The 12,184-nt window shown below is 42.8% G+C and overlaps 2 protein-coding genes across 6 annotated transcripts in view; one reads left to right on the top strand and one right to left on the bottom strand.

Annotated features, from left to right (window-relative positions):
- The first annotated feature begins 402 nt into the window (after positions 1–402).
- cyp51 (cytochrome P450, family 51) lies at positions 403–4,225 on the top strand. Its single transcript, XM_026300383.1, has 10 exons — positions 403–732; positions 822–920; positions 1,236–1,412; positions 1,503–1,629; positions 1,741–1,915; positions 2,115–2,234; positions 2,390–2,585; positions 2,747–2,842; positions 2,991–3,159; positions 3,393–4,225. The coding sequence occupies exons 1-10, from the start codon at positions 571–573 to the stop codon at positions 3,569–3,571; spliced, it is 1,500 nt and encodes a 499-aa protein (XP_026156168.1). The 5' UTR covers positions 403–570; the 3' UTR covers positions 3,572–4,225.
- A 299-nt stretch (positions 4,226–4,524) lies between these two features.
- The window catches only part of akap9 (A kinase (PRKA) anchor protein 9), a 53,061-nt gene continuing 45,401 nt past the window's right edge, over positions 4,525–12,184 (bottom strand). For 4 of the 5 annotated variants that reach the window (XM_026300958.1, XM_026300962.1, XM_026300961.1 and 1 more), the window contains 19 exons: positions 11,336–12,184; positions 11,165–11,222; positions 10,817–10,938; positions 10,492–10,680; positions 10,163–10,330; positions 9,964–10,069; positions 9,657–9,855; positions 9,278–9,428; positions 8,810–9,151; positions 8,289–8,588; positions 7,922–8,151; positions 7,682–7,787; positions 7,237–7,422; positions 6,816–7,019; positions 6,455–6,687; positions 6,254–6,348; positions 6,009–6,159; positions 5,515–5,645; positions 4,525–5,053 (listed from right to left, as the gene is read on the bottom strand). In XM_026300958.1, the coding sequence (XP_026156743.1) occupies positions 5,010–5,053; positions 5,515–5,645; positions 6,009–6,159; positions 6,254–6,348; positions 6,455–6,687; positions 6,816–7,019; positions 7,237–7,422; positions 7,682–7,787; positions 7,922–8,151; positions 8,289–8,588; positions 8,810–9,151; positions 9,278–9,428; positions 9,657–9,855; positions 9,964–10,069; positions 10,163–10,330; positions 10,492–10,680; positions 10,817–10,938; positions 11,165–11,222; positions 11,336–12,184 (3,864 nt within the window). In that variant the 3' untranslated portion in view covers positions 4,525–5,009. The remainder of the gene's footprint in view (positions 5,054–5,514; positions 5,646–6,008; positions 6,160–6,253; positions 6,349–6,454; positions 6,688–6,815; positions 7,020–7,236; positions 7,423–7,681; positions 7,788–7,921; positions 8,152–8,288; positions 8,589–8,809; positions 9,152–9,277; positions 9,429–9,656; positions 9,856–9,963; positions 10,070–10,162; positions 10,331–10,491; positions 10,681–10,816; positions 10,939–11,164; positions 11,223–11,335) is intronic. The other variant, XM_026300959.1, reaches the window with a different exon arrangement.

Genomic DNA, 12,184 nt, shown 5'->3' with positions numbered 1-12,184 from the left:
ATTGCTAACTTAGCTAAAGTTAGCTAATTTTCAACAAAAAATTATCAGTTTTACTAAGTTAACTGTTGCTCTGGACTATTTCGGTACCTCTGTGAAACAAACGAAATACATGAAATTATTAACCCGCCCGGGCCAATGAGCTTTAAAGAAAACGACTACGTTGAAAGCAGAATAAAAGTTTTTATAGTTAAATTCTCTCAAAAATCCTTAAAACCAATGACACCGACCATGTTCGTCCTGCCGCGGTGACATCATATAGCAAGATATCGGTTCAGGTACCGTCAGCCAATCAAAGCGGCAGCTGCTTGACGGAAACGTGGTTAGCAGCCAATAAAAAGCCAGGATTGGTCAGGCGGGGGCGGGACCAGTGACGGCAGGTACAGACAGGGACATATCACTAACGGTCCTCACAGTGAGCGTCAGATTAACGCGTTTTTCAGCTGGTGAACCTTTGAAGAAGTGAACATTTTTTGCGATAAACGGAATGTACCGGCTGTCTAACTAACGTCAGAGTAGTATTTTGTAGTGGGCGAATAAATTGTTGATATATATTCAGCCGAGGAAGTTAAAATGTCGATGCATTTGTATGAAATGAGCAGTAAACTGCTCGGAGACACTGTAGGTAAAATGAATGATAACCTGACTTCTATAGTCCTGGCAGCTTCTGTCATCACTCTGACTCTGGGATATATGTCGAAAATGCTGCTCAAACAGTCCTCTGATCAGGATCTGGTAAGTTAACATAACACAATTCTGTGTCAAAAATTGTTCTTGAAATGCTTTATGACTTTGTATTGATCATTTATTGTTTCTTCTTACAGAAACATCCTCCATACATACCCTCCAGCATCCCATTCCTAGGTCATGCCATTGCATTTGGGAAAAGCCCCATTGAATTTCTTGAAAATGCTTATGAGAAAGTAAGTTAAATATTACAGTAGACCTGAAACTTCTTGTCTGCAAAAGACTAATGTTAGTTTGTCATCAAAAAAATTACAGCTCTGAAAATGGGATTATTATCTGATCAGTTCAAGCAAAAATTCCAAAGATTTGCTGGATTAAGATTCTCAAACATGACGATTTTCTTTGCATACATTATATCTTGGGTTTGGGAAATTATGGCAATAATTCACAATTTAAAAAAACAACAGTAGGAGAGTTAGATTATTTAGCATTCTTGCATATTTTTTTTGTTCTTACCTCCAAGTACTGTATCTCTTGCTGTATTCCTGCAGTATGGACCTGTGTTCAGTTTCACCATGGTGGGGAAAACCTTCACCTACCTGCTGGGCAGTGAAGCTGCTGCACTGATGTTCAACAGCAAGAATGAGGACCTGAACGCTGAGGATGTCTACTCCAGACTGACCACTCCAGTGTTTGGCAAAGGAGTAGCCTACGATGTGCCGAACCCTGTGAGCATGTCAGAACGATCAGAACAGATTCAAATTAATAACATCAGAATGAACCAATGCATTTTTCTATTATACTTTAATATATTTCAGATCTTTCTGGAACAGAAGAAGATGTTGAAGACCGGCCTCAACATTGCTCGATTTAAGGAACACGTCAAGATTATCGAAGCAGAGACCAAAGAATATTTTCAGAGATGGGGGGACAGCGGGGAGAGAAGTAAGATCATTTACAGATCATTTTATTTAAACCAGGAATATTAGAAAGAGTTTTACAGTTGTCAGACGGGTGTTTATCATTAAACTCAAAAGGTTTTCTTGCCTGTGTCAGACCTGTTCGAAGCTCTGTCTGAGCTGATCATCCTGACAGCCAGCAGCTGCCTCCATGGGAAGGAGATCCGCAGCATGCTGAACGAGGAAGTGGCACAGCTGTACGCCGACCTGGATGGAGGATTCACCCACGCCGCTTGGCTCCTCCCTGGCTGGCTGCCCCTGCCCAGCTTCAGGTAGGGTGGAGCTTAAGATAAACATCTGAACACAGTCAGCACCGTATCTGCTACAAGCTGAGAGCGAATTTGATTGCGAGACAAATCTGAAAAGACATTAGTGAAGTCAAATATTTCAAGACCAGAGAAAAAAACATTTCCAGGTAAAGATGTAGCAACTGCCCTGTAAATATTAAACTCTTTGACTTGTTTTGGTTAGAAAGAGAGACAAAGCTCACAGAGAGATCAAGAACATCTTCTTCAAGGTGATTCAGAAGCGCAGGAGATCTGGAGAGAAAATGGACGACATCCTCCAGACTCTCATTGATGCTACTTACAAGTAAGACACCTTCAGTCTTTCAAGAAGTTCCCTCCAAATATAAAATACCTAATTTACCATATGTCATTCACAGCGGTTGCTAAAATTATTGTCAGAAGCAACAAAAACCTAACTGTACTTTTCTAACCCTGAAGATTACTTTTCTCTTCCTTCAGAGATGGACGGACCCTGGACGATAATGAAATCGCAGGAATGTTGATTGGTCTCCTCCTGGCCGGTCAGCACACGTCCTCCACCACCAGCGCCTGGATGGGTTTTTTCCTGGCCAGAGACAAAGCTCTGCAGGAGCGCTGCTACGCAGAACAGAAGGCTGTGTGTGGAGATGACCTGCCCCCACTCAAATTTGATCAGGTAACAAGTCCATTTGCATATTTTAGTCCTTGACGCAGATGGACATACTCCAGATAGTGTACACATGTTGTGGAATAAGTGAGGAACCTTTTGGGCTTTGATGTAATTACAAATGATTCCTACCATAAATAGTCCTAACATTGTCCTTTTGGTGTGTCTAGCTGAAGGATCTCATTTTGTTGGAGCATTGTTTAAAGGAAACCCTGCGCCTCCGCCCGCCCATCATGACCATGATGAGGATGGCCCGCTCGCCTCAGGTAAGAATACAAGGATGAGTTTACATATGTCCCACATTTGTACCAGTTACAGGTCCTCCATCCTAACCAGTTGTATTTTAGAAGTGCTTGATTCTGTTTTCAAACATCCAAATAAAGTAATAAAAGCACTAAAGCATTTTCTGTTTAGACTGCAGCAGGATATACCATCCCTGTGGGCCACCAGGTGTGCGTCTCCCCGACTGTCAACCACCGTCTGCATGACGCCTGGGTGGAGAGAATGGAGTTCAACCCTGACCGCTACCTCGGTGACAACCCTGCTGCAGGGGAGAAGTTTGCCTATGTGCCATTTGGAGCAGGTAAGAATAAAAACTTCTAAACAAAATATTTTGTATAAATGAAATCCTATCAGAGCCAAAAAAAAAAAAAAGAGGTAAGCACTGAAAGACAAACTGACTAAGATTGGATTATACATATTGTGTAAGTTGTATTGGTGGTACCTTACGATTCAAAAATGTACAATGCATTTTGCTGCTCACTGGCATCATTGAAAGTGTATAAATCAAATCTGAACTGTACATCTCTGTTTCAGGCCGTCATCGCTGCATCGGGGAGAACTTTGCCTACGTTCAGATCAAAACCATCTGGTCTACTTTACTACGCATGTATGACTTCGACCTGGTGGATGGATATTTCCCCTCAATCAACTACACTACAATGATCCACACTCCTCACAACCCTGTCATCAGATATAAGAGGAGAAAACAGTGAGACAAGAAAGACAACAAAGGATTATAAGAGCAAAGACATAAGTGAACAGTGAAGCTCTAATTTCCTAAAACTTGGATTTAGGAAACTTCAGATGAATTCACTTTGCTGTCTAATGTCAAACCAGTGCTTTTATGCTTTTCTTCGATTTTGTCCACAGTCCAGCCCAGTGTCCGTATGTCAACATAAAGCAGCATTAACATTTTTAGATGCCTGTTTCCAGAGAAATACTATGATTATGTAGACTGTGACTTGAACACTAATGTATATTCACAATGTGAATACAATCTGAACTTTTATTAACCCTGAGGTCAGTTTTGATCTTGGAAAGAGAAATTAAAAAAAGGGTGCAATTAGCCAAACAAAGACCCCATGTGGGTGAGCAGGGTCTTTGGATTTAAATTTAAAGCAACCCGATTAGACATTTTCCAGCTGGACATCAATCAGTTAAGCACAGTGACCTTCTGTGTGTCACTATTTCAGTATTTCATTGCATAAACTGGTGTTCATAGATCTGAATGAAAGCAACACTGTGTGCAACAGCATTTGTGCTTTCCAAAATGTCCTTATCCATATATATTTAGATTTTCACTTTTAGTAAAATATCCACGTACAATGACACCTACCTGAAAAATAAACTTTCAAAAGTTTATTTAAGTTTATTGCTCTTTTGTTACATTGTACCTGAGCCAGATCCTAGAAACCAATGCAATAAAATAAAATATGTTTTGGCTGTTTGCAAAAAAAAAAAAAAAGAAAAAGAAAATGCAGACAAACCCTCTAACAAATGCTGAGTGATCTGAAACTCTTCAGTGAGGTGAACTGGATGGAGAAATTGACCTTTTTCTTAGAACTGCATTATAAACAATATGTAAAATACTAGAAAAAATGGATTATACAAGACCTAAAATATTTTTTTAGCCAATTGGCGAACAAGAAATTAAAATACAATATTATTTCAAATAATGTAGTCCTCTTTATTCAGTTTTTGACAAAATACCCAGAAAATTCAAAGCTCCTACGCTTTACAAAAATACGCTCTCTACAAATGTCCTCTGTAGTCTGTCTGGCCTAAACAAAACACAGTGTAGTGTAGGATATCCAGTAGCAGCCTCCTTAACAATAGACCCAAACATTCTCTACGTAACGCTCCATCCATACGACACAAACATAAATTAATCACAAAGTTTTAAATTATCATTAGACAAATATACATGATTGTAGCTCATCCACAACAAAGAGGCAGATTAAATTACAAACATAGCTGTTTTTCAAGTGCTGGCGACAAAAAGCCTGAATACAACATGTCGTACACTAATTAAAAAGGAGTTTTGGTCCACATGGAAAGATACAGTCCACACCAGAAAGATAAAAAACAACAGAACGCTCAGCACATGAAAAGGCAACTGAGTTTCTTCAAGCCAAAGTAACTTGTCAGCATCTATCTTCTCAAGCCAAAGTGCAATTGGGCATATGAAGAAGCACCTGCAGAGAAAAGAAAAGTTAAATGTGTAAAACAGCAGGAGTGCTGGTAACAGTTTTCATCCCTTTAACGTTTGAATATTAAAAACAACAGTCACATGAAAACTCTATATCAAACCTATGATTTCTCCCTTGACTATATTTGAAAATAGTTTTCATTGTGCCTGAATTTAACAAGCAGTCAAAAGATAACTGTGGAAAATGACTTATTTAATTATTGAGTAATATGAGCTACTTAATGTCAGTGTTAGTTTAGTCTTATTTTGAATTAAGTCATTTTACACACACATGGCCAAGAATTAAATTCTCCAGATGAGAAATCAGGTTTCTCTTTTCTCCCTGCCCTGATTAGAAACAGTTTTCCATATAGAAACATATATGACGTTAAAGAACTACAGAGATTCTTGCAGAAAGATGAGAGTAACCTATTTACTAAGAGCATGTAAACCCAGTGTATGTTTAACCTGATGTCACACTCCCCAGCCTCCTTTGCAGGGCCTCCAGTCTGGAGATGTAGTCAGTGAGGGCTCGGTCAGGGTCATAACTCTGCAGGTGGGAACAGGTGAGAGGTCCATGGTCTCCAGCCAGGTGAAACCTACACAACACCAATTCAGTTCTTATTAATTATTAATTATTATTATTATTATTGTTTAATTGTTACTAATGATCTGTTTGAGTAGTGGTTTATTCCAATCTGCTCATCTATAAGTTCTGTACAGTTGTAATTAACAGTATCTATTCACAGTCATCTCTATGTCAACAAGAATAGTTGATTGACAGAAATGTTACCCAGTTAAGGGTTAATTATTAATAAAACTGTGAAACATTTTGTTGCTTTTTTTGTGGTTCTATTTTTGCTGTTTTGACTAAAGATGGGCAAATAAAACAAAAAAAAATTGTTGACACATCAGTTCATAATAACAATAGTTATTTGTTGAACCTCTACTGCAAGTTGTACCTTTGCTGTGTGGAGGAGTGGGCTGATCTGGGGGATTCACGTCCACTTCTCCCCCTGTTGCTGGAGACGCCTCCTCCTCCTCCACTTCCTCTTTCTCTGTACATGTCCACACTACCTGGGTGAAGATATGGGGAGTCCCTCATCTCTGTACCTGAGAAACATTAACAATAATATATTGACAGTCACTTCTAAATTATATTCAACATGCTCCATAGAAGTTATAGAACATGAAATGTTTCGGTTACCTGATGTCTGTCCTACTCCGTTCTTGTTCCCGCTGCAGGAGGCTGTGGAGGTCATCCCTGTCGCCTTGTGCCATCGTTTGACCAGAAAACGCATTCTGGATTAACGTAAAAGTAAATCATTTTAGAATAAAATACAGTAAAAGCTGCAATCTCTATTCAAAAATTCAATAAAGAGCTAAAGAGAGCGCTAAAGTCGCCTGCCTGGAGAGGGCGATAGAGACTCTGACAGCAGAGCGGAAGCGCATCAGCCCACGGCGACGCTGGCTGAGGGATTCGAGGCTAGAGGGCGATGGCCGGCCACCCATCCTGGACAGCAGTGAGAGTGTGGCTTCCTCACACTCCTGGAAGCCACCCAGTAGCAACAGCAGATATTTCTTCTGGTAGATCAGCGCTTTGCGGAAGCTTTCTGACCTCAGGTACTTCCCATACATCCTCTGGAAGGGAAGAGACAAAGGGAAAAGAAGTGAGAGGATGAGCTTGGTCTGCCATTTATCTACGTGTCCATGTGATTCACGACTATACAAACTACAGTGATTGTTTGCGTGTGCTGTTATTAGCTGACCTTCAGCGCAGCATTGTCAGCCCCAGGCCCGCTGATCTCTCTCATGGTGTCGGACCTGATCTCTCCTCTGAGTTGGGCCACCTGAGCCTGAGCCAGGCGCAAGGCTTTCTCCAAGCGGACCTTCTCTCGAGTCCAAGCCTCCCTCTCCTGGGACAGCAGCATATCTGCTGAGTCTGCTGTCAATACTCCTCTCCTGCTGGTGGACTGCAGGAAACAATAGAATTTTTATTTTAAGTACACTACATGGAATGACAGGTGGTAAAAACTGACAGGAACCTACGTAAGCTAGTTTGAAAAACTGGTTACTTTGATTTTTACATAAATAAACAATTTCCTACTGACACTGCAGAGCTTTAAGTTCCTGATCTAAGAGCTGGTATTTAGTCTTGGGTCTACCACTGTCCTACTGTCTATCACTCACCCTGTCTCCTGAGCCCAGACCAGCCTGCCGGTAACGTCGGAGTTCTTCTTCCAAGCGGAGTGTGTGGTTCCTCAGGTCGTTCTTCTCTTCGGTAAGACGGCTGACGAAACCCGTGAGTTCAGCATTCTGCCTCAGCAGCCGCTCAGTCAGGGAGCTGGAGGAGCCTCCTGTGAGCAGGGACGCACTCTGTGGGAACCATGAAGGAGACTGACAGGTCAATTTACTGGAAGAACAAACCAGTTGATTTTTGCTTAGCAGCACAGTGAACATTTTTCACTTGGCCAGAATACCATGACTGAGTGAACTAAACAGCGTCATATATGTTTTTGCATCAGTTTGGCCTTGCATCCAGAAATATAAGACAGATTTAGTGTGTAGCAGCAACAAGACCAAAACCAAAGGAAGATTAAAAAAAAAAAAAAAAAAATAAATAAATCAATCAGACCTCTGGGATGGACGGTAGACCTGGGGATTCCTGCAGCATAGTGATGACTTCATCAATGCTGGACTGCACCCAAGACAATTCTTCACTGTCAACCTCAGCAGTCAGCCTGTGCAGTATATATATATACAAATTACATGATCTTCCATATTAAAATCCTGCATTCTGTTCACACATTTATATTTTCTGTATATAAAGATAAATTAAATATGACTTAAAACTTATTACAGCTGCTTTAATTACCTGCCAGTGTTCTTGTTTGCCATGCTGCAGACCTTTGAGGAAATAAGTTGGAGTTGTCCCACAATCCTGTCAACTGTGCGCCAGGGACCATGATGTGGTCCACTGGTGTGAGCCATTGGAGACACCTGGTGAGAAGACATGAGGGAGCGAGCCGATGGAAGGTGTCCATGTTTCTGCTGGAACACCCAGTCTTTGGTGCGGTCTGTGGACTCACCTGGCCAGGCGGCCTGCTGTTTGAATAGACAGTAACTAGATTTAATCCTGAAACTATGTGTCATTAACAAAACACTGCTCAATAAAAAGCACTATAGAAAAGTTACTACAAAGTGAGTGAAAATTACTCATGACCTGTTGAGCTAATACTCACACTGTGGCCGTCAGCCTGCAGAGATCCACTTTCCTTCCTCTCTTCTCCCGGCTCCCCTGTCTGGTTCAGTCTTTCCTCCAGTCTTTCTTTCTCTTCTTCCAGGCTTCTCCTCCTCTGCAGCTCTCTCTCCAGCTGTTCCTGGGCCTCTGACATTTGTGCTTCCAAGCTCTCCAGCTGAGCCTGAACCTCCTGCAGCTCCTCCTTGTCCCGTCTCGACCTCTGATTCGCCAAAGTCAGCTCCTCCTCTTTTCGTACCACCTCGAGTTTCTGGGCCTCCACCTGAGTGAGGAGATGCACCACCTACAGACAAAAAATACAACTACAAAGTATTAGGACAAATTGGTTCAACATGCTAATTATGTTTTCACGTCTACCTTTAGGTTCTCTTGTTATTGGAGTGACAAAGCTCCAGTAACAGCAAATGAATGATAATCCCTGATTGTTGACACTAATACAGATCATATATAAATGTGTACGTTGTCTCCCATCCTATAAAATACAGAAAACCACAAACATCCCACCTGTGCATGCTTCTCATCCAGCTCCCTCTGAAGTCTTTCTAGCAGACTCTCTTCCTGTTCGAGCCCCCTCCTGTTCTCAACTCTCTCCTCAGTGGAACGGCTGTGGTTGGAGGAGGCACCAGTTCGTAGCTCCCTCTCTCTCCCCAATGCAGTGCTCATCTCCTGGGCCTTGGCTCGCTCTGTCTCCAGCTGGACCTGGAGCTCCTGGAGGCGACTGTGAAGACTCAGGCGCTCCTGCTCAGCTTGCTGGGAGAGTTTGGAAGAGGCCTGGCGTTCCTGGTCCAAAGCTGAGGTCAGCTCTCCCACACGGTTCTTCTGCTCTTCCAGAGTGAGGTGAAGGTCCTGGAGGGAAAAATGAAAAGACAATTTTAGACACGTTGAGATGGTTATGGTAACACTTACACAATAAAATGTCATAAAAACTAAAGTGGTTCCAAAGTAAATGCCCAGTATTTGGTCCATTTTTACCTCCAACTCCTCACGGTTGCGCTCCTCAGTTCTCCCAGTTCGACACTTCTCCTTCTCCGTGACCCACTGAAGATCTCTGCATCTCTTTCTCTCCTCCATTAGCTGGTCATTCAGTGCATCCACCTCAGCAGCCTTCTGCGACACCTCGGCCCTATAGACAAAGACAATCGCAGTGAGACGAGGCCTTATGGTTACTGTAGTTAAACACAATGAGTTTAGGTTTGTGGAAGACATTTTTGATGGAGTGCAAACATTCACTAAGGGAGAAGTTCAAGGACTGTTTCCCTAACAAACAAAAGAGATAAATCTTTCAGGTCGCCAGATCATTAAAGCACAAAGTTAATATGATGTTTTATCATCTGTGAACAGTCAATCCAACCTGAGCGTGTCCAGTTCTTTAAGGTGTTTGTGCTGAGCCTTGAGTGTTGTTTCCAGCTCTAGTTTAGTCTGGGACAGTTCACCCTTCAGCTCCTCCAGCAGCAGCCTGTCAGCCTCTGCTGCTCCATCAGCTCCTCCTTCTTCCTCCCTCTGCTCCTTCATGCTACATTCACCAGCCAAAGACATGGTAGGCTGGCCACCTGAATAGCAACAATTACAGAAATCTCAAGCCCAGGATTTCCTTAAAGCATGTGACTCAGCCATGTGTTTATAATACCGGTAATAAAATATATCTCGACCCCTCTCACCTTGATGAAGTTGTTCTAGTTGACCACGGAGCTGATGAATCTCAGATATGAGACTGGCTCTCTCTGCGGTGTGGAGTAAACCCATTGCCTCTCTGTGGTGGGCGTCCTGTATCAGGGTTACAGAAACATCTGCTTTTTAATCAATTTTTAGGGAATTCAGGGTCAGATGATAGATTCAGTTGTTGAGTTTTGAACTGACCAGTTCAGCCAGTCTGCGCTCCAGCTGATTGAAGTGGATGATGGCATCGCTGGTGTCGAGCAGGTCTAACTGGTTGTAGAGGGCATTTTTTAGCACGCTTCGCTCCCTCAGAAACACCTGCTGCACTGCATCCAAGAGCTCCCCACGCCAATCCACACTGCCTGGTGTCTGCAGGATGTCAGAGACATGTAGAGAAGAAATAAGAACAGACAGAAAAGCAGTCCTCCATTTAACATCACTGAAATAACAAGCTGACATTTAAATCGTGCTTTGATCCTTAACATTTTTGATTTGCTGAGATAAACCATTGTCAAAGCTCTTCCTTCTACCTGTGTTTCCCTGCGTGTCTGCATCTGAGTGATGAGGCCTTTGAGAGACTCCACAGTTGCCAGCAAAGCGTCTCTTTCCTTCACCCAGCCCTGGACGCTGAACTGGCTGCCCGGCTCGCTTGCTGAGAGGGGAAGCTCCGACAGAGAAAGGACCTGCATGCCCTCCTGGTGAACCTCACGGAGCAACGTCTAAACAAACGTCACAGAGAAATGGTTTTGGAATTAGTTTTATTCTTTTTCCAATTTAGAAAAAAAATAAATAAATAAATAAAAAAAATCAGGGCTTTAATTAGGGCTCAACGTTTAGAATAAGTGGAGGTTGTACCTTGATCCTGTCAGGCAGCGGGTCATCAGTTTCTCTCCTGGCGCCCTCTGGTGTTGTTCTGAACTCCTGCTGCAAGCTCGGGAGCTCATACCCGGTCCGCTGGCTGTAGTCTGAGCTGCTGTCTGCAGAGGACAAAGACTTTCTTGAAACTAAATACTGAAAACAGTTAATGACCACAGAGCACTCATTTCTGTCTGACAAGGTAACCTAAATATTCAGTGTAAATACCAAAAAACATTTTAAACACGTGTCAGTTTAGTTTTGCTTTAAGTAACAAAATGAATTTCCTCCAGTATAAGAAGCAGTTACTAAAGTAAACAGAGCAGTAATGAATGTGCTGTATCGTACCACTGGTGTATCCATCTTTTAACTGTGGCAGAGGACGATCTTGTCTTGATGTAGAGCCCTAAAAGGAGAAAATATGACTTACATTATTCTGTATTATAGATAAACACAATGTAAATACAGTCATTACTTAAAGACCATTAAACACCATCTTTTTTATTTTACTTCTCTCACCTCAGTACAACGCAGTTTGTCAATAATAGCCTTAAGGGCTTTACACTCATCCTCCAGAGCCTGTGTGTCCCTCCGCAGGTTCTCGCTCTCCGAAATGTGCCGAGCCTCCATGTCCAGGATTTCTGCTGCATGGAGCTCTTGCATCTGTACGATCTTCTCCTGGAACTCTCCGATCACCTCCTCCATCTCCTCTTTGGTGGCAGACTTGGCTTCTGGACTGAGATCAGACAACTGGAGAGGTTCGGTCTGTGTGAACGAGTCTGTTACAGCCACGTGTTGCTGCTCAGAGCTGCTGTTCAGCCGCGAGCTGTGAGATCTGTTGGAGGACTGGCTGGAAGTGGCAGAGTTTTTCCTGGACACAGATGATTTATCTTTGGCGTTGCTTCCCTTACCCGTCGGCTGTTTGCCTCCTTTCCTTTTGGGCTGGGTGGTGGAGGAAGACGAAGGAATGGACTGAGGTTGAGGAGATGGAGAAGGAGAGGGAGAGGGAGAAATAGATGGAGGACCACAGTCTGCTGTTTTTGTCAAGGCTGTCCGTACCTCCTGCAACTCCTCTTTGAGCTTAGAAATGGACAGTTCACGGACGTGCAGTTCGTGCTGCAGTTTCTCATTGTGTAGCCTGTAGCGGCTGAGTTCTTCTTTGGTGGTATCCTCAATATTTATCACCTCTTGGAGCTCCTCTTTGAGTTTAGAAATGGAAACTTCACGGACTTTGAGGTCTTCCTGAAGTTTCTCGTTATGCTGCCTACAGCTGCTGAGTTCTTCTTTGGTGGACGCCGCAGCGTTTCTGACTTCCTGGAGCTCCTGGAGAAGCTCTGTCATGTCCGTTCGGTCTTCTTCAGCTTTTAC

The sequence above is a fragment of the Mastacembelus armatus genome, chromosome 11 (assembly GCF_900324485.2).
Source record: "Mastacembelus armatus chromosome 11, fMasArm1.2, whole genome shotgun sequence".
NCBI classification, from domain to species: domain Eukaryota; kingdom Metazoa; phylum Chordata; class Actinopteri; order Synbranchiformes; family Mastacembelidae; genus Mastacembelus; species Mastacembelus armatus.
Note: the sequence above shows the minus strand (reverse complement) of the source record. Positions and strands in the feature narration are given on the sequence as shown.